General features: G+C 42.0%; 1 protein-coding gene across 2 annotated transcripts in view; it reads left to right on the top strand.

The window, feature by feature from the left end:
- RAB11FIP4 (RAB11 family interacting protein 4) overlaps positions 1 to 20,776 on the top strand; it is a 207,773-nt gene that overhangs the window by 65,512 nt on the left and 121,485 nt on the right. Inside the window, exon 2 of one of the 2 annotated variants that reach the window (XM_032805647.2) lies at positions 5,793 to 5,880. In XM_032805647.2, the coding sequence (XP_032661538.1) occupies positions 5,793 to 5,880 (88 nt within the window). Of the gene's footprint in view, positions 1 to 5,792; positions 5,881 to 19,542; positions 19,721 to 20,776 lie in introns of those variants that run through there. The other variant, XM_075071842.1, reaches the window with a different exon arrangement.

A 20,776-nucleotide genomic window follows, 5' to 3' on the forward strand; every position in this document is an offset into this window, starting at 1 on the left:
GAATAGCTACCCACAGTGCAACGCTCCGGAAATCGACACTAGCCTTGGACCATGGACGCACACCGCCAAATTAATGTGCTTAGTGTGGTCGCGTACACTCGACTTTATACAATCTGTTTTACAAAACTGGTTTATGTAAAATCGGAATAATCCTGTAGTGTAGACGTACCCTGAGGATGGAACGGTGCTGAAACAGAATGTGCTAATTTGGCACATGCCATCAGCAAGGGCAGCCCCCTTGAAGTCATCTTCACAGGGGATTGTACATTCACATGTACTTTGAGTGACACCCCACAGATTCAGACTTCTGTCTGCCCGACCTCTAAAACACATCCATGTTTTAAAATGATTTGGACATGGAGCAGAATTTCTCAGCTATCCGGAAGCCACCATGCTGCAGATCCATGCTGGGTGAAGAAAGGAGAAGAAGGGGGTTGCAGTTTTCCTGCTTTTAATTGGTTGGAACCTAGGCCATTCACTAAAGAGACTAAGTAACTTGCCTATGGTCACGCAGGACATCTGTGGCATAACAGAGCCCAGGTCTGCTGACTTCCATCCTTTGCCTCAAGCAAAAGATCTTTCTTGCCATCAGAGATTAAGATGAACGATAAAATTTTTAAAAGTCCCAAAGTCCCCAAGCCTCTTTTGCAAATGAGACGTTTGCTCCTAAGTCAGTGCAGTGTTTTTGAAAATTTTACTCCTTATCTGCATCTACCTCTTGCCATAGTGCTATATACACAATTATACATTGACTGTCCTGCTGGTCAGGCCTGCAGTGTGTAGCATTCTATTTCCTTTGCGTGCGAGTGCATGATGGGTTTATATCTTGCTGGATCTATGCTACCAAAGTACCTGGTAATGTAAAGACATTCTGTTGCTTGTGTTCCTCATGGTGCCCCCTCTTCCTGTCATAGATAAAACTTAGCCTCACTGGCTGTGAAGGAGGCACACCAAAGCTGTAAATTATATTGGTCTGGGGACAGAACATTCCGTCGTATCGGGCAGCTTCACGCCATTCAGCAGTAAATCTGATCTGATTTATGTCAGCATAATGCATATGGCTTCCTTCGACAAGCTGATCTGTGACAAGCTTGTTAGAGCAGAGATGTGTGCGTGATGCCAATTACAAAGGGACGGATGTATCTCCAGCTCGACAGTATGTAGCCATAGGAGGTTGAACAAAATATTGTCTCTTGTTTATGTGTCTCATGCACCAAGAGCTGCATTTCATACACGTATGGTATGTGATTTCCGTGAACAACTACATGTAAATCTCCATTCCCAGCTAGAGCCATTGGACATCCTGGGCCAGCCCCACAGGATTTGTTCTTTGTCTTCGATGGATATATAATCTGAGCAGCCAGCTATGTATTAACCAGCAGTTCTGGGGGGAAGAAGTCCCACAGCTCTTAGAATATACAACGTGAGTCATATCTTTCAATGGTCCAGAATAAAACATGAGGAGAGAGATCACAGGTGGGAATGGATGATACGTGAAATCTGTATCTGAAGAGAAATCAAAGTCACACATCAGGGGTTTGAGTAAAACCACTCACGCAGAGATTTGGAAGGAATGCTGTTTTCCACCTCAATTTACTGCCATCCCACACACACTGGAGAGTAACTGCATTGGTGGCTCTGTCCCCATAATTTACTAGCATACGCAATCAGAATACAGAGAAATTAGGTCACCGGGAAAGTTTACTTCCATGCATTTATTTGGGTTCCTTGGCGTTTCTATTGGGCCTTGTTTGTAAGTAACATTCATTTTGACTTCGTTGTAATCTTATTGTTCTTTGTTTAATTATTTGCTCTCTGAATGCTACTGTTACTTAGGTCTTGGATCGTGTTTTCTGTCCCTTGATCTCAAAGTGTGGATGTATTGTTATGACTTCCATTTGACAGGAAAACCAAGGCACAGGGAGAGTAAATGAGTTCACACAGCAAGTCAGAGCTGGAAATAGAACCCAGGTCTTCTGAGTGCCAGTTGGGCAACCTGTCCATTAGCCCGTGCAGTCTTTGTTTTTCTATAGCACTTTTTATCTGGTAATCTTAGAGCAGTTCATACACCTCAATTAGTTAATCCCTGCACCATCCCACTGAGGTAGGAGATTGTTATTATGTGTCCCCATTTTGCAGGGGGGGTAAACTGAGGCATGAAAAGATTAGTGAGGTTACATAGAGATCATCCACTTGGACCAGCATCCAGGAGTCCTGAATCAAGAGCAGTTGTAACCACAAGGCTATCAAAGAGGTTTGTGTAAGGGTGAATTCCTCTAACAGCATCACTCTTAATGTGTGCTGTCCATGGTTCTGGCCAAATGCTGCATTTTGCCATTAGACTGACAGCACATCCTTACCAGCTCTGCAAAGGATTTCACAATAAGAGAACTGCTGTAAGATTTCTCCCTAAAATCACTACATGCTGCAGAATTCATCTTACAGCTCTTTACCTGTCATGTCTGCATGAGGGGAGCTGCAGGTGATTTTTTTTTTTAAAAAAAGAGGGAGAGGGAAGGGAATAATTTAAGCTATGGATCAAATTGTTCCATTCTCCCCTAGTCAACACCAAGCATTTTGCACCATGAATAGATTCTTAAATCCACATTGCTGTTTTCCAGATTCATTCATGGTTGATCCATTTGACCTTATCAAAATAATGTATCCAACCCATAGGAAAATACCCTTACCCCAATTAAGTCAGTATTTTATACAGTAATAAGCAATTCTATGGCATGCATCACCACAGTATCTTGTGTACCTTTTCTCCATAAGCCAGCAGGAAGTTCTGGTTTTTGTTCCACGTTCTGCAACAGATTTGCAGTGAAACTGTGGGCAAGTCACTTAACCTCTCTATGCCTCATATTCACCGTCTGCAGAATGGGGATAATGCTTCGTAAAGCATGTGGTGACTGGGGATTGTATGTGTGCTAAGTATTGTTATAGCAGATATGCAGCAGATATAGAGTTTTGAGGGGGTGGGTTTAAAGATTTTAAATAATGCATGTAAAGGTGTTTATATATTTGATATAATTGCAGGGTTTCTTTAAATGCAATTAACTGAGACTGTATGGCTTGTATAGATATAGTACACAGCACAGGTCTAACACATCTATCATTACTACACTTTTACTCAAGTGTGTTTAAAACAGTACAAAACCTGTTCACCTAACTGTCTGTCTAACATCTAACTAATCTGTCAAGCCAAGAAATTTTGCATGATTCAGGGAAGTATCTAAGGGTCTGAGTCAGCCAAGTTCTTAAGCACCTGCTTAAAATTAAACAAGTGCTTTTGCACTTCACTGAACTAGGGCCTAGGTGCTGTTGTATGCACCATTGCTGAGTCTTCAGGCTGACTGGAAGTGCATACTGAATGCCAGGGCATAAGACTGAGTTCTCGGAGCGGAAAGGGGCGATTCATCAGAGTTTTACCTATTGCTTATCTAAGCACCTTAATTAGATTTCACTGTTCTAAATAAGACCTTATTGGAGGAACCCATCACATTTATTACAAGGATGCTGAGTGGAGAAATCATCTCGAGCTGTCAGCTGGTGTTTCGGCTCTGGCTGCTCCATCTGGGTCCCAGCTGGATGTGTGGTTCATGAGAACATTGCCCTGTACGCACACTTCCACAGTCTACTTCTTCCTTATGTTTGATTGTGCTGTTCCAATGGTCCTTGGAAACTAACAGCATGTGCACCCCGGCATTATGATTTCAAAAACTATATTTTGTGTATAGGATACACTGGCAAACTGGACAGCTCCAGCAGGGGACTGAAATGCTGAGACCCTGTTGGTTTTGCAGCACTGCCAGGCTTTCATTAGGATAGAGAATATTCCCAATGATCATAACCCATCTAAACCAAATGGTCTGGGTGTATTGGATGGATAGAATAGAAGTGAGGATGTTAGTGCACTCTCTAGAGGGCCTTTAAGCATTCAGTAGGGTTTCACTAGCATGTGAGAAACCAGAAAATCAAGAAACTGGGTCACCAGGATTCATTCACTTGCTGTGTATATTTTCAGCTGGGCTTTGATTGCTGTTCAGACTAGCATGTTTAAGCTTGCATTCCGTCCTTCCGAATATTGTAATATCCTGAATTCCTGCTCTCACTGCTCCTTACAATCTTATCATAAATCTTAATATAATATATAGTATATGTCAGTGGTTCCCAAACTTTAACAACCTGTGAACCCCTGTCACTAAAATGTCAAGTCTTGTGAACCGCCTCCTAAAAATGAATATTTCCAGGGATTTTCTCCTTTACCTGAGTATAAATTATAAAAGCAGAGATCTTGGAAATATAAAATTTGTTTTTATGACATGCTTATTACCCACTGTTTATTATTAATTATTATTGATCATTACAGTATTTTTATTACATTATGAAAACGGCAACACTCTTCCAAGATCTCACTTTCGTAGCTTGTATCACTTTGAGTAAGCCTGTTATAAGACAAGGCTCCTATGTTTCATGAAAGAGTATCAGATCTGAAACATCATGAAGGTATTTAAGAAGCCAACTCAAAGAGTTCCTCCTACACAAGCATTCAAGTCTTGAGCAGTCCAGGCAAACAATGCAGGTTACAACAAAGCTTAAACTTGTTCTTCATAATAATTTAATTTTAAAAATAGCGAAAAATGTTCACCTCCCTTTCCATTTCTTATAAGGAGTCTTGGAGTTTAAATCTCTTCAGTGTGATAGATATGCTTGCTTTGATCTGCTTAGCTCTTGGAAGTCCCGGGGTCCCTAGGGACAGCTCTGTCCGCCATTAGGGATTTTTTCCCGAGAACCCCCTGTAACATATCATGAACCCCCAGGGGTTCACGAACCCCAGTTTGGGAACCACCAGTATATGCTGATGTAATAATTGGTCATATTTATATTGTAGTAGCACGTAGAGGATCAGACCAAAGCCAGACCCCCATTGTGTTAGGCACTGTGTGCCTGCACATAAGGAGAGACAGCTCTTGCTCCAAAGAGTTTACAGTCTAAATAGACAAGGGTAAACAGGCACAGAGAGGTGAAGTGACTTTTGCCTACGGTCACAAACCAGGTCAGTGGCAGAGCCAAGAATAGAACAGAAGAGTCTTTTGACTCCCACTCCAGTGCTCTGCCTTTGGTCCATAGGTGCTAGAACTAAGGGCGCGCAGCGCCCCCTAGCTTGAAGTAGTTTCCATCATATACAGAGTTTATAGTTTGGTTCAATGACTCAGAGCACCCCCACTATACAAATTGTTCCAACACCCCTGCTTTGCTCTCTTCCCCTCCGCCCACTTAACTGCTTCTTTGGTTTCTTTTCCCACTCTTGCTTTTGTGCCTTCTTTCGTTTCACCACGAAAATTCACCAAATTCTCTCCTGCTTCTTCTACAAATCTCTCCTGAAAAATCCTTCTGCTCTTCCTCAATGTGAAATATCTCCGTCAATATAAATGCAAATTTACTGCAATATGCCCCGTGTGATCCCCTTTGGTGGGTGATAATTTACATCAGAAATGCTAAACCATGAAACTGCGATTATAGAAAATAATATTGCACTAAAATTAATCTCATGTCATATTAAGCATCTTTCACTTTTAATGTTCTTGGGTCTCTCATATACAGTCTCTCCTATATTTTATGCCATGGAAAGTTACAAAGTTTTGGTTTTATATCTATGTAGATAAGTGTTTTTACCTTGTGTTAATTTCAGATGTATACTGCAGATATTTTTTAAACCGGTGTTTTCTCCCTAAAAGCTTGACCAAGATAGAAGCAACACATAGTAAACTTTGTATATTCTTTTCTAGGTGGAAAAATTGGCTAAATACTTGGACCCAAATGACCTGGGAAGAATCAACTTCAAGGATTTCTGTCATGGAGTTTTTGCTATCAAAGGTAAATAATGCAGCTTTTATAAAAATTATAGAATTATAAAATATAATATAAAAGTTTAATTCAAGCATGTTTTCTTAGGGCATGGGCCATCAGAAGATTTGATATTCACTAGGATAGATGATGAATTCTACTTTGCTCTTCTGTCTCACTGAAGTATAATCAATAAGATGCTGATCCTGCAAAGAGTTAGGCACATGCTTAACTTAAAGCATGTGACTAGTCCCATTAAAGTCAACCAAACTGCTCATGTCAAATTACGTATGTGCGTGAGTCTTCGTAAGGCTGGGACCTTATTTCTTTAAACCACCTGTATTTAGACAGGACATGGGATAAAGGGGTTGGTCTAAACTTGAATGAATGCACATGTGGAAAACTTTGACTATACCTGAAAAGTATCGGGTTATCAAGGTCACTGGGAATTTTCCCTTCAGTCTACACTGGGTTAATAATCGTCACTCGTGAATGGACTTTTCCTATACAGTTTCTCCAGCATGAGAGATATGTTCTCAACTAACATCTATAGATATTTATATTTGAATTATATTTAAGTTCTCTACATTCCACAGACAGTTTTCCCAGGCAAAAGAGCTGTGGAGGCTTTGGCTAAAAATTCATAGATCTGTGTGAAAGGAGTGAACAGTTTTCTGTGAAATTTTACGGAATGTTTGATGCTGTTTGGGGTGATTTTGTGCTAATCCATAGATTTCACTTTTATATAATTTATTTTAAATGAACAAAAAATCTGCAAAATTCAAAATCTGCAAAAATAGATATTTCTTAGGTTGAACTTTGAATTCCAGAGCCACCTTTTTGTTCAAAGTGATCCCATTGTTATAATGAAAAAGGAGACATTTTTAGCACAGACAAAAAATTGGTTTTGGGGAGAGCTGGTATTTTGTTTTGTGGTTTTGTTTAAGTAAAATGGGCTCATTTGGGCATTCAGAGCAACACATAAAAAGGAGAAATCACATTTTGCCTATTTTTTCTCTTCGCTGTGATGTGAATTTCTGTTAAAAACTCTCTGTCTTGTCTTCAGATCTATCTTCATTACTCCAATGGCATGGAATGCCAGCTGTAGTGTAGGGTTCCTCCTATTTTGGGGGCGTTCCTCCTGCTGCATGTCCCGGGTGCAGCTTCAAATTCTGTTGATTTAGGAGCGAGCAAAAGGGATACAGCAGGGGAGGAAAATGTTCATTGATTTGACCTGCCTATTATCTTTCATATATGGATCCTAGCATCACCATCAACCCTGAAGTGCTGTTGCTTATCTGGGCCTTTTTTATTATGTTTGTGATACACCTGAGCAACAGGGAGCTGTACGAAATATCCCTATTATAAAGGGAGCTGCTTTTGATTTACCGCATTAGTTCTCCATGTACTTAGGAGAACGTACTGTACCGTGCACGTCCCTATAGAACTACTGCCCTTCATTTCATTAATAAAGAAAAATATATTGCAAATATGGCTGGTGACTAGGAAAAGTGGCCATGCTAAGCGCAGTAATTCTATGTAGACTTGAACGGAAAGTGTGTTTCCTTAGCACACCGTTAAAAAACAAATGTTCTACAACATTTTTGCATAAAGTGTTCCCTTTACTTCAAAATCCATCAGGGGTCAAATCCTTCATATCTAACAGAAGTGTTACCCTGATCTGAAAGTCATTTGAGTGCTCAATACACAAAATCAATCAAGGGTTGAGTAGTTTGAGTATTCAGGAGTATTCCCTCGATGTGCAGTACTAATGACTACTTAGCCCTTTGAGTAGCTCTGAAATAACATTGGAATCTAGTCCTCTGGTCTTTTCATTGATCTTAGCATTTGAACTCAGGGGCATATTATTATTAATAATAATATCTAGCTCTGATCATCATAGATCTCAAAGCACTTTACAAAGGAGCAAAATGTCCCATTTTATAGATAGGGAAATTGAGGCACAAAAAGGCAAAGTGTCTTACCCAAGGTCATCCAGCAGGTCAGTGGCTGAGTTGGGACTACAACCCAGATCTCCTGAATTCTGATCCAGTGACAGAACCACTACGCCACACTGCCTTCCTGTCACATACTTTTTAATACTTCGAGCCAGATTCTCATTGCCTCACTGACAATGAGGGGATACTTTAATATGCAAGTAGAATTGATTTCAGCAGCCCTAATCCCAGGGAACATTATTACTGGCTGTGATTAAAAACTCAGGGCCTGATCTTGTAAAGATTTATGGAGATGCTCCACCTTATGCACTTGCTCCACATTACACACAGGAAAAGTTCCTTTGAAATCAATGGGACTATTCACATGCCCAAAGCCAAACCTGCCTAAATCTCTGTGGGATCAGGGCCTTGCAAAAAACGGGCCAAATACAGATCTGGGATAACTGAGTCTCACTCTGCTGAAATCAGTGGTGCAGCAGCTGTCTACACCTGATCTAAGTTTAGCTCAGTGTGGTTTTATGGGTTATAAAACAACATGGCTGTGCTGGGTTTACTTCCTTTATTATTTTCAACAGCATTAGCCTCGTTCAGGGAATATGACTGGTTAGTTAACTTTTGTTTTTGGTATTGCCTGGCAGTGGAGCAGAAATGATATAGCTGCATTCAGAGGGGCTGTAGCTTTTCATATTATTTCCTGGCCAAAAAAAGTAGCGGCCTGGGGGGGCAGGGAACGGAAGGAAGTACTGAGTAATGTTTTAGGTGCAGACATAGGTATTGGGGCCTGAGATTTCTAGACCCAGTTCTGCTCCTGACTTGCTGGTAGGTCCTAAGGTGAGCTGGAGCTGCTCTGGGTCTCAGGTTTCCTACTTGTAAAATTAGGATAATTTTACTTTTCTCAAGGATGCTGCAGGGTTTAGTCAATTCATGTTCGTAAAGCACTGTGAGCCCTTTGGATGAAAAGTGCCACAGCTATGAAAGGGTTAATTATATGATGTGCATGACAGGGGTCTTGGTAGCTAGAAAGGAGTCAAATGCATACCATCAAGCCCATCTCCTTTCCAGGGAAGAATAGAGTCCTCTGCTAAAAGACAGAAACTATTACGTTACATTTGAGCTTTGCCAAAGGCAAAGCAAAATCAACGAGGAGACAGCTCAGCATCTTCACTGCTGATCAGCCTATCAGGTTCTTAGGGCAAAACATTCCACCTGTGCTTCTCTGAGCACCTGGTCCTTACTGACGCACCAGTGTTCTGGCATGGCTCAGACACAGGGTGACTCTCAAACAGATCTCAGCATGATTCCAGGAGGTGCCTATGGAGAGTCTCTTACAATGAGACTATTATGAAGCCAGCAGGAGGCAAGAGTGCAGTGCCATAGTGGTTTTAATTTAAAGTTCGTGGCAGCAAAGGACAGCAGTGTAGCGATATGAGATTGCACTGGGAAAATGCTCTCGATTAAACCTTTGGAGTGCATCTACAAGGTGACTTGACGTGGGAAAAATGGGAAGCTAGTACAAGAGATTGGTGTGAGCACAATAAGAACCTAAGAAATGAAGTTGTCTAGTGATTGCACCAGTGGATTGGATTCCTGGGTTCTAGTTGAAGGCTAAGACACAGTCTTTGTCCTGAATGGGTTACAGGCTAAATCCCCAGTCCTGCACATGTGCTTAACATAGCGTTTCCATTGAATGTAGGGGGAGGCGTAGCTCCGTGGTTTGAGCATTGGCCTGCTAAACCCAGAGATGTGAGTTCATTCCTTGAGGGGGCCACTTAGGGATCTGGAGCAAATTCAGTACTTGGTCCTGCTAGTGAAGGCAGAGGGTTGGGCTTGATGACCTTTGAGGGTCCCTTCCAGTTCTCTGAAATAGGTATATCTCCATATATTATTATGTAACACAATGAGGTCTTGATCCAGGGCTAAGGCTCCTCGGTGCTGCAGTAATACAAATTAATAATAACAATGTGCTTAAAGGTAAGGTTTTTTGCAAGATTGAGGCCTAAGGCTTCAAAGGATTCATGAGGTGTATCTTGTGGATTGGCTACCTAAATGTATTTAAGGAGATCTGTATATGTATTTATCCACACACACGCACAGGTTATATTATAAACCACCAATAGTGCCAACATTTTCCTGAATTATGTAAATCCTTATAGCAAATACAATTAAATCAGTAACAAGGATATATACTAGAAAGACCTTTCTCAAATCAGAGTATTTATAGCTATTTTAATAAAAGACATCCCATGATGTATATATTTTACTGCAACTCTTAATAAGGAACTAGATCCATCACTTGCCTCACCCGATGAAGGTTTTAAGCCAGCAGAGACATTTTTCTTTCTTTAAAACGAATTGCTCTTGTTAAAGTTGAGAAAATGTATGGCTTACCTTCCAAAAATCTAGACTTCACCATATTATTATCTCTCATTTTTCAACAGAGCTTCATGTCCCAAGAATAGCAGTGGTCTCATTATCAGACAAAAGCAATCAATCCAACTAGGCTGCAGCCGATCTTAAATATGGCCCTTCGACATCCCAGCCTAGTTGGATTTTGTATAATAATCAGATTAATTTAGCAAAATGAGACACTCTGATAAATCCCGAGGTTTCGTTCTAATTGAGTATGAATCTGTGGTGTTCTTAGTGGCTGAAGCCAAACATTTACATTAAAAAATGTGCTACCCTAATTCCTTGCCATATTTCTTATTTATGAGACTTCAGATTAAATTGTCTCATCGCAGAGCTGAGCTCTTGGGGATAGTTCCCTTGATAGTCCGGGATGAAGGATAACTTTTTGCCTAGCAGAAGTGAAATACTTTTGTGTTCCTATCTGGGAGTTGTCTGTGTCGTGAATTTGTGTTTAAACATTGGGCTTGAAACATCTGAGTTCTCTGGAATCCTGGATTCACATCCCAGCAGCAGAGAATCAATCTCAAGGGAGAAAAATTGAGTTCCATGAAGTTTAGAAATTTGATTGAATCTCTTAGATGAGATCTTGAAAACCAGATTTGGATCTGGTTCAAAACTCCAGAACTAAACACTCCCCAAATATTGGCATGTTTGAAATCCATATCTGTAGTTTGCAAATAGCTCCTGTATCCATAAAGAGATGAATTAAAACATTTTTCAACTCTGGGATCTAAAATCAGTGGCGTGGCCCTACCTCTGCTGAATCCAAGGCACTGCCTGCTGTGTGTGTGTGTGTGTGTGTGTGTGTGTGTGTGTGTGTGTGTGTGTGTGTGTGTGTGAAAAATCTCCTGGCTCTTTATGAAGGAAGACCTTGTTGTTTGCCAAGGTTTTCCCCTATTCCCAGCATCTGTGAGCTGGAAATGGCCACATGGCCCTTGACCTGTGATTCATACACTTCTGCAACTGCTGCTGAGATTGCAAGTAGAAACAAAATTAAGCTTTCTCAAGCCTCTAGCAGTCTGCTTTTTGGTGTACATTGACAGCATCCCCTTGATTCCCTGGGATGGAGGATTTAGACAATACGAAGGAGCAGCAATGGGGGATATAATGGGTTGGAGGAGATTAGTCTAATTGGATTTGTCTACACTGAAATAAATCACCATGGCTGGCCCATGTCAGCATACTTGGGCTCCCGTGGCTTAGGCTGTGTGGGGCTGTCAAATTGTAGTGTAGATGTTTGGGCTCATGCTGGAGCCCAGGCTGTAGAACCTGGAACCCGAACGTCTACGCTGCAATCTATTAGCGCTGCAGGCTGAGCCCCGTGAGCCCAACTCAGCTGACGCGGGCCAGCTGTGGGTGTTTTATTGCAGTTTAGACATACCCGTTGTGTATCATTCTGATGGAACTCTAGGCTGGAGGGCAACCTATCTCTTTAAGGAAAGCCTCTGTTCTTTCTTCTTTGTAGAGGTGGGCTATCCAGTAAATGTCTGCTTCAGAACTTGAGTAGTAACCCTGCTGTTGGGGCCATTTCCCTAGCATAATTAGGCTCTGCTGCAAACCGGGACTGATTTGTCATCGAGATAAAGGCTGTAAAGCTTTTTTGCTGGAACATCAAAAGAACAAAGTTTAGCTCCTGGTGTATCTGCACTTTCCAGCTGCATGCTTCATGCCATCCGTTCAATTAACGATCACCAGTCAGGAGAGTTACTGCCATCAAGAACTGACTCGGTGCAAATACACCTTTCAGATCCTGGCCACAGTTACATCAATGGCAGAATTCTCATTGACTTCAGTGGGGCCAGGATTTCATCTGTTACATTTGTCCACTGTGATCATTGTGATTGTACTGATTGAGGGCCTGATCCTGCCAACGGTTGCTACCAATCGTAGTGCATGCTGGCTTAAGAAGTCGTATTGATGACAGTGAGTTAGTCAGGGTAGTAAGCATTAGTCTCTGAGTGTTTACACAATGATGCCCTTAGTCTGGTTAGTAAGGTTTAAGTAAGTACATTTGACCTGTTTGTTCTATTTAAGTCCCTCTATTTCTGTTCTCGTAGTGTTTTCTCTTCTTTTTTTGACAAAAAACCTATTCTAGATATAAAAAAAAACAAAAAACTAAAACCAAACAAATAAAGGGTGAGCTCCCCCTACCGGCCCTGTAGCTGCAGTTAACTAAAAAGTATGACTTCAGATTACATTAAAGGAACAGGAAACGAGAGTTGTCATAGATTCTCTTGCATTGGAAACACGAATATATATTCATATTTTGAAGTAGAAAAGTAATAGGGAAAATACATTCAGACTTTCAAGAGGCTATTACACCATGGAAACAACACCAACAACTGTACAGTAATTACTGTATAATGTCTTTCATGTGAGATATATTGATCAGTGTTACATAGATGGTATTGTGATGAAACAATCAGGCTATTATAATGCCAAATTACAAACACTGCCTCTTGAGAACCAGATTCTAATCCCTCTACTCACCTGGAGCAGTCGTTTATTCTTCATGTGGTCCCATTGAAGTCCTGGGCATGACTTTTGAAGTTGCCTTTAAAGATACATAGGTGCCTAAAGATGCAGGTAGGTGCTTAGGCCTCGATCCTCAGAGGTGTTTAGGTGCCTGGGAATTGGGTGCTTAGGCACTTTGAGAAATCCAGCTCCAAATCCGTTAGCTGGGAGAAGTATGAGACAACTCTTGCTGTGGATCAGCCACAGAATGGGAGATGTAGACTACACAGCTGGAAGAGTGGGTTACAGATGTGTGCCGTGATGGACTTAAAATCAATGTCTGTGGCTCGTGCCCTTATACCCAAGATCAGGACTGAGCTATATGAATGCAAGAACCGCAATAGGGCACCAAAGAAAAACTAAAAATCTGGCATGAACCTTTTCAAACTAGTATTAGCTGTGTCACTTACACGGTAAGTTTGACCCAGCAAATTCTTGCTCTTAGAGTGCTTCTTACTACTTTGGACTTCAGTGGAACAAATTGCTTGAGTAGGACTGGGGCCTTAGCTAATAAGTAACACTCTAGCTATTTAATGAAGTGGGGTTAATTCCTCTTCAAACTATTTGTTTAATATAGCCAGAAGCCATAAATGGGCCTAATACACCATTAAAGATCCAAGGGTAGATAAGAGAAAAGCTACTGCTCCTAGGACATGTGCCAAGAACCAAGTACATCCAATTAAGTAACCGGATTTGATTTCCTATAGTATTAAAACTGCTTAATTGCCCATGAAAATTACATGACTCAGGATGGGTTAAATTTCCTTCTTGGAGCATTTGTAGGAAATTGCTTTGTGATTGTGTTTACTTTCCTTCAAAGCGGCTGTTTGCAGTTGACCATTCAGTAGGGTTTGAAAAGCACTGCATCTTTGCTCTACAGAACTGTTGGGCACACAAAATCATCCAGAACTGAGAGAGATCTGTGGCCTCCAGGGCAAACTGGATTAAAGGCACTTACCCTGGTGTAAATCAGGAGTAAATCCACTGAAGTCAACACAGTTACACCAGATAAGAGTCAGGCTCACAATTTTAGCATCAATTTTTAATGTTCTTGTTTTTGTGGGTATTATTTTACTCCAATATACAATTCCCCTCGTTTTGAAGCCACATCCTCAGATGGTACAGATTGCACAGCTCCTTTACATTACTGAAGTCAATGGAGCTGCACAAATCTACCTCCGCTGAGAATCCAGCCCATAATCAATATGGCTGTATCAGTCCCTGTGCAGAGGCATAAAACTACTTGTTAGACTCTAATTAATGCTGGTCATGTCAAAGAGTGCTTTGGACTTTACCACAAAGCTTACCCAGTGCCCTTTTCCACACTCATTCTGGATGAAAGTATTACTCTTCTCATAGAATCATTAACACAAAACCAACATGGTATATGCCTTTATGAAATTACAAGTGAATAAGAATAAATAGTGTATAAGTAGGAACACACAATCTTATAGGTACCGTGGTAACAGCTACAATTAAAATTAACCTTCAGCTCCTCTCAGTTACGTACAGATCAGAAGCTACAATAAAAATATATACATAGATTGAGTGCTAGTGTGTGGGGAAATACTGGCTGGGAGCGGGTAGGATGTATGCTACAGGGTGTGGGGGAGATGGGAATGCTGGGTGGTGGTGTGGGGATTGCTGGGTGGGATGTGGGGATTGTTGCTAATGACAGGTGTTTGAGGTTGCGACTGTGGAGAGGGGTGCCGAGTGGGGGTTGCTGCGCTGGGGATTGTAGTGTGGAAAGTACTAACTCCAAGGAAGTTTACCTCCCTGCTGCACTGAGTTTGTCTTGCCTTCTCCAACATAAATACATAGCAATATGTATATTTAAAAAAGAAAAGAAAAAAGACACCCTACTGCACACGCTTCTCCCTCTGAGGAGAGGGGGAGAGAACAAACATGGGCCAGATGTGTAGTCACATTGCTCAGTGCACTGCTAGAAGGCGCTCAGATACTGCAGGACCTGCATAGACACTAGGAGAGAATAGATTTCACTTTGGCTTTGTGATGCATACATATGAAAGAATGTAGAGGACAGATTCTGATCTCTGTTAGACGGGTGAAGATCTCAGCTGATGTCACTGGTCTAAAAGAGATCAGAATCGGGTCCTCTGGCTCAGGATTGATTTGATGCCTCCATTTCTTGATAACTGCAGGTAAATAAATAACTTTCTTAAACTATCTTGCCTACCATATAGACGTATTGGGAGGACAAACACATTAAAGATTGTGAGGTGCTGGGCTACTATTGTAATGGGGATCTGTAGTGGAGTGTGTACCCCACACAGGCCGTGAATGGGCTAATGTGGGCCTCAGTGGCCAAATAACGTACCAGGCTAGTATGAAGAGCAGGCTTGTTAATATAAAGAGAGGAGATTTGTAGCAGAAAGGAGCTGATCACATTCTTAAATTAGAAACTGAAATACAAAAAAGCATGAGGCACAAAGGTTTCATGATAACTGCCTTTCTAGATATTGAAAAGGTGTATAATATGCTATAGAAAGAAGGCTTTTTCGGGATAACAAGGAAAGAAATGGTGGACAAAGCAGCTAAAAAGCCTGTAAGAAATGGAAAGATTGACATAGAAATACCTTTGAGTAAACAGGAAGTTAAAATCCCAGTATAGGGAAATGTAAGTAGAATAGCAACAAAATTGGATTAATGAAAAAAGAGGAAGATTTTTTGAATTGTGCCTTAGAGCTGAGGATAATGGCATACTTCAGAGCCTGAATAGGAAAAATAAAATGATTTTGTTCAGAGAACTAATTGGCCATTGTGGCTTAAACAATTAACTTTTTTAAATAGACAGACACAAAGATGGCCTATCTGTGCTCTGTAAGGTGGAAGAAACAACTGATCACTTTGCATGGGGTCTTGAGAGCTTCGATAATGAAAGGAAAAAAGCTTTCTGAGGAATTCAAATACCATAAGATATCAAAAGTTACATTACATTGTTAGTGGAGATAGGGTAGTATTAGAAAGGAGTTGTTACATTACCTGAAGGACACAGCAGAGTGAGAGAATATAAACTGCTAAGTATTTAGCTGGTGGCGACTAGCAACTATTCAGTCAAGACTATTCAATCAAGAAAGAAGCTGTGGAGCGAGAGGCTGCAGTCACTCTGTGGGAACAGGGAGGGTGTGAGGAGGAAGCTCAAGGGGAGATTATGCCCTGAGATCGTAGTCTGAGTAGAGAAGGAGACAAATGGTTACTGAGAGTGGAACAGGCTTTCTTGCTAAGCCCTGACAGAAGGGCAGGTTCTAGACTTCCAGAAGGGGAGCGAGCCCTGGGAGGCGTTCAGTTAAGGAACGAAGCAAGGGGAATGTAAGAGCCCTAAAAGGGCAAGCCTGAGGAGGGCAGAAGTTAGGTTAAGTTTACTCATTACATTTGGAATTTTGTTAGGGGTTTCCAGGCAAGGGCTCTGAGAGTCCTGGCTCTGCAAGAAGTATTAACCTAGAGAGGTTGTGTGGAGAGAAGGCCTGAGAAAGGGAGGGTAGGAAGAAGCTCAGGGAGGTGGCAGCAAGGAGTTGTATGGAGCAGACCTTTGCTGCCAGTTACAGGGTCCCCGGGCTGGAACCAGGTGTAGTGGGAGGTCCTGGGTACCCCCCTACCAGCCTCCAGAGAAGGTGTCATGAAGCCACCTAATATAAGGAGATGAGATGAGTGGAAGCCATTGGGCAAGGGGGTGCAACGAGCAGAAGGCCAAGAGTTAGGCCCACAGACTTGATATAAGGACACTGGACTTTTATTTGTGAGACTCCGTTACCCAGGAAGGAGCAGGCTTACCTCATGCATTGCTCTGCAAAAGGACCTTCTGCTAAAGAGCTTCTGGCTCTGGAGTACCCAAGGATTGGCAACAATCCATGATTAAAATCCTTCCTTCCTGTCCCCTGTTGCGCTACATGTTCCAAATGCAATAAGTCTTGCTTGCCAAAAATGGTGTCCAAAAATGAATATGATTGTAGATTTCAAACCTCAGCCAGGGAGGGGGGAAAAATAATCACTGGCAGTTAGCAGGAAATGTATTGCCCATGCTTAGAAAAACTAATAATTGTCTAAGTCAATCTCAATTTGTCTTTCTTTCCATAGCTCCGACCATGGTTAAGCCTTGTTATACAATTAGGTGTCCAAATGAAATGGCTCCAATCAGCTGTGTAAGTGGCTTTCAGCGGTGCTGCTTTCTGGAAAATGAAATTATAGAAATAATGAAATGTCTTAATGCAAGAGGATCTTAAAGTAGCCAGGAGATGTTCTTTAGCTCTCTTGTGATGGTGTTTTAAGGACAGATTCTAGCCTCGAGTGTGCATTGCTGCACAGCTTGAAAAACTGGTAATGGCAGGTTAGCAAGAATGGACAAGAGGGTTCTTTTTCCTCAAGATAGGGTACCAGTGGCAATAAGTCCCAGGCATGCCAGATCAGAACGCAGCATCGTAAAAATCCCCATCAGAAACCATAATGTTTGCCCTAATCAGTAAGGAGATACGCCAGAGTAAACACTGATTTTTCATTACATCCTGTGTGGATTCTGATATTTCAATTTAGCACGCTGGCATTTTCTAGGCTGCCAGCCAAAATGGTTGCTTGTGGTAGGAAGACACAGGTGTACGTGTCTGCAGAGCCATGTGTTAACTCAGTCATCCATATGTAACGTGCCCTTCATGTAAACCTCCCAGAGCACTTGTAAAATTCAAATTAGGACTAAAATAAAATAAGTAAAAGACGTGGTTTTCGTGCATAAGCATTCATCATAAGGAGAACAATACTGAATACAACAGCTAATCGGTTTCCATGTAAACATGTCAGGGACTTTCCTCTCTGAAAAGAAAGGGCCTGATACAAGGCCCAGAGAAGCTAACAGACCCCACTAAGGGTATGTCTATATGTCTAAATACGTGCCTCCCAACCCAGGCAGACGATCACTAGGGTGACCAGACAGCAAGTCTGAAAAATCAGGATGGGTGGGGATAATAGGTGCCTATATAAGAAAAAGCCCCCAAAATTGGGACTATCCCTATAAAATCGGGACATCTGGTCACCCTAACAGGCACTCACTAGCTCCACTTGAGCTAGCCAGCTAAAAGTAGCAGTGTGGACTTGGCGACATGGGCTAGCCACCCCAGGGTCCGAGTTCAGGTGAGTAACATGAGCCGCTGTCCAGGCCGCAACAGTCACACCACTCTTTTTAGCATCCTAGCTGGAGCAGAGTGAGCCCAAGTCTGTCTGGGAAGCATGTTTTTTGTTGCAGTGCAGCCATACCCCTCATGGGTATGGGCCCAGAGAGCGGAAAGCAATGATCAGCTCTTTAAACGCATGGCTTGGAATTATATATCAGAGATGATAAAGGGACCAGTAGTAGCTGATCTTCCAAAGTGACCGTGCATAGGGAGAACGCTATGTTGGGAAGAAGATCTGGTTTGCACCGGGAGGTGATCAGTGTGATGAATCACTGACAGAGATTTTGTTACTGAAATATGTGTCTTACCAAGAAGCAAACCAAAACCCATTAATGGAAACCTTTCCATTTATTTATTGGACTTTGGATCAGGCCCCAGTTGGCTGCAGTGTTGTGTTTAAGCAATCCCATAGGGGAAATCCCCTCTCAGTGGCAGCATTTCCTGCCCCTCTGACTTTTTAGTGTCAGTATAGTGTGGCATGCAATTTCTTCCCAGCATGATGAGCAGCATGAATGTCGCTGTGCCAGCCTGCGTGACAATGGAGCTGTTACCATGGGCAATGCTGGCTGCTGGATACGGAGACTCTCACTATTCAGTGATGTTCAGGAGGGCAGAGTGTCACCTTTGCAGAAGGAGACTGTGTTTTCTATGGGGTCAAATCCTGATCCCATTGAAGCCAGTGGGCATTTGCCATGGACTCCCATAGGACCAAGATTTGACTCATTTTTAATTTTTTAATATATGATGCTAGATGATGTCTAATTCTGCTTCCATTGAAGTCAGTATCAAATGCCACATGGGTTTCATTGGGTTCTGGATTGGGCAGGTGGGACACAAGAGTCCCAATCTGGAAAGGCAGTGACCAGGGCAGCCCCCAGGGAGTTTAGGTCCAGATTGGGGCAATTACTTTTCCCATATTTTTGTCTTGGTGTGGCATCATCATCCTGAGTTTAAATGGTTTGGCTGTGCCATGGTGTCCTCAGTATAGAGTCACCTGCTGGAAAAACCTAAGAGTGTGATGTAAGCCAAAATGCAAAGCGGGGAAAGATGTTCTTATGGTAAAACACAGGATCGGGGCCTGGAAGAGCTGGGTTCTGTCCTCAGCGCTGTCATAGACTAACCTCATAGGCTAGTTTCAGAGGGGCCCAAGGGAGTCAGATACCAAATTCCCCTTAATTTGAGCACCTAATTCCCTAAGGCGCCACTGAAGTCACCAGCCTCTGTGCCTCAGTTTCCCCCTCAGAGAAATGGGAAGTAAAAATCTTGACCTTGCCTCACAGGAATGTTGTGAGGATTTAATTAATGTGGTGGATCATTTATAGGCCTTTGGCTAGAATTGTGCTATTAGCACAGTGCTGTGGTGGTTATTAATGCAGGAAGGAAATGTGGGTTGAAATTATGACTGGCAATATTGTTGAGGGGAAGTTTTACAGCTGTGTAAAACACATCTCCTCCATTACCCCTGCCTGCCTGCATTATAGAATGGTGCTTGGTTTCTGCAGATAACTCACTCTAATGAATATGTGCCCAGTGTCTCACACAGAGAGCTTGGCAGTGCAAGCAGTTCGGTTGTGCTTTAATGACTCCCATAACACACATGGGCAGTAGACATCTCCGTGACTAAGCTTTTGTTATTAATGGCAAAAGGGGCAAATAAACAATTAAATTATCCCCTGGAACAGGACTATGGAGGAACCTACGCAAAGCACAGACCAGCACATGTTATGGTCACAGCCATTGGGAACAAAGGGATATTGATGGGTGATGATCCAAGACAGAGCTATCTACAGAAGGAAATTTCCTCACAGGGTAACAAAGTTTATCTTTACATACATCATACAAGAAACTGCTTTTTGGAGTGCTGGTCCCACAGGAATCACATTAGCAAGGCAATCTCAGGGATGAATACTCGGGATCATATTCCTTTGTGTTAATGAAGATTTTTAATAAGTTTTAAATGTTCCCAAGCAATACAACAAAGGGACAGGCTCCAGTTAATGACCAGCAGTATTTTAGCTATGTCTGTGTATGTGTAATGTGACTTAAAAGGCTAAAATGAGAGGTAAAAATACATGTTAAGATAGGAATAAGGTAGAGCTAATAAACTCAGTAATGGTCAGACGGTCCACATAAGATAAGCACATTACAGGTGGTTCTACTCTGGAAGTGACTCTGTGAAACACCTTTGACCTTCTTTGTACTGAGAAAACGAGGGGTGTTTAGTAAATGTGTCGCTTAACATGTTTTTAAACACCACGTAGGACCTGTTGCGGATAAAGAAAATATTTTTTAAAAACATGTTGGCTAGTCATGGCCAGTCCTAGGGATTCTGCTCCCATTGGTCAATATCTAGGGTTGATCGTGACGGCTAATACAACACCGCTGAATTTGTCTACACTAGGTACAATGTGGTGTTTAACAACATGTTAATTAGTATGTATTAGCTAACACTGGTGTTAGTCACAGGTGCAAATCCCTACCATATACCTGGTACACCAGGGAGTAAGCTCCCTGGTGCACCATTGCAACTCATGGTTTACCCCATGCACTGCATATACAGTAGGGATTTTAGCTACAAATATCGCTATGACCCCAGTGTAAACAAAGCCTGAGGGTATGTCTTCACTGCAGAGTTAACTCGGGTGATCAGCACCTGAATTAGCCTCAGCTGGGTGTGCGTGACCACACTGCAAAGCCACCCTCAAGATGCTGTGTCCTCTTCGGTGCTGCACTCACCTATGTGCGCTGCTAAGACTTCGGGAGGCATATCCCAGAGTTCTCTGGCAATGTCGAGTCAAACATTTTTATTCTGAATTGATTCAGAATTTCCCCTGGGAAAACCCACATATTTGGTTGAGAAATTTC

This window comes from Chelonoidis abingdonii, chromosome 13 (genome assembly GCF_003597395.2).
Source record: "Chelonoidis abingdonii isolate Lonesome George chromosome 13, CheloAbing_2.0, whole genome shotgun sequence".
Lineage (NCBI taxonomy): Eukaryota > Metazoa > Chordata > Testudines > Testudinidae > Chelonoidis > Chelonoidis abingdonii.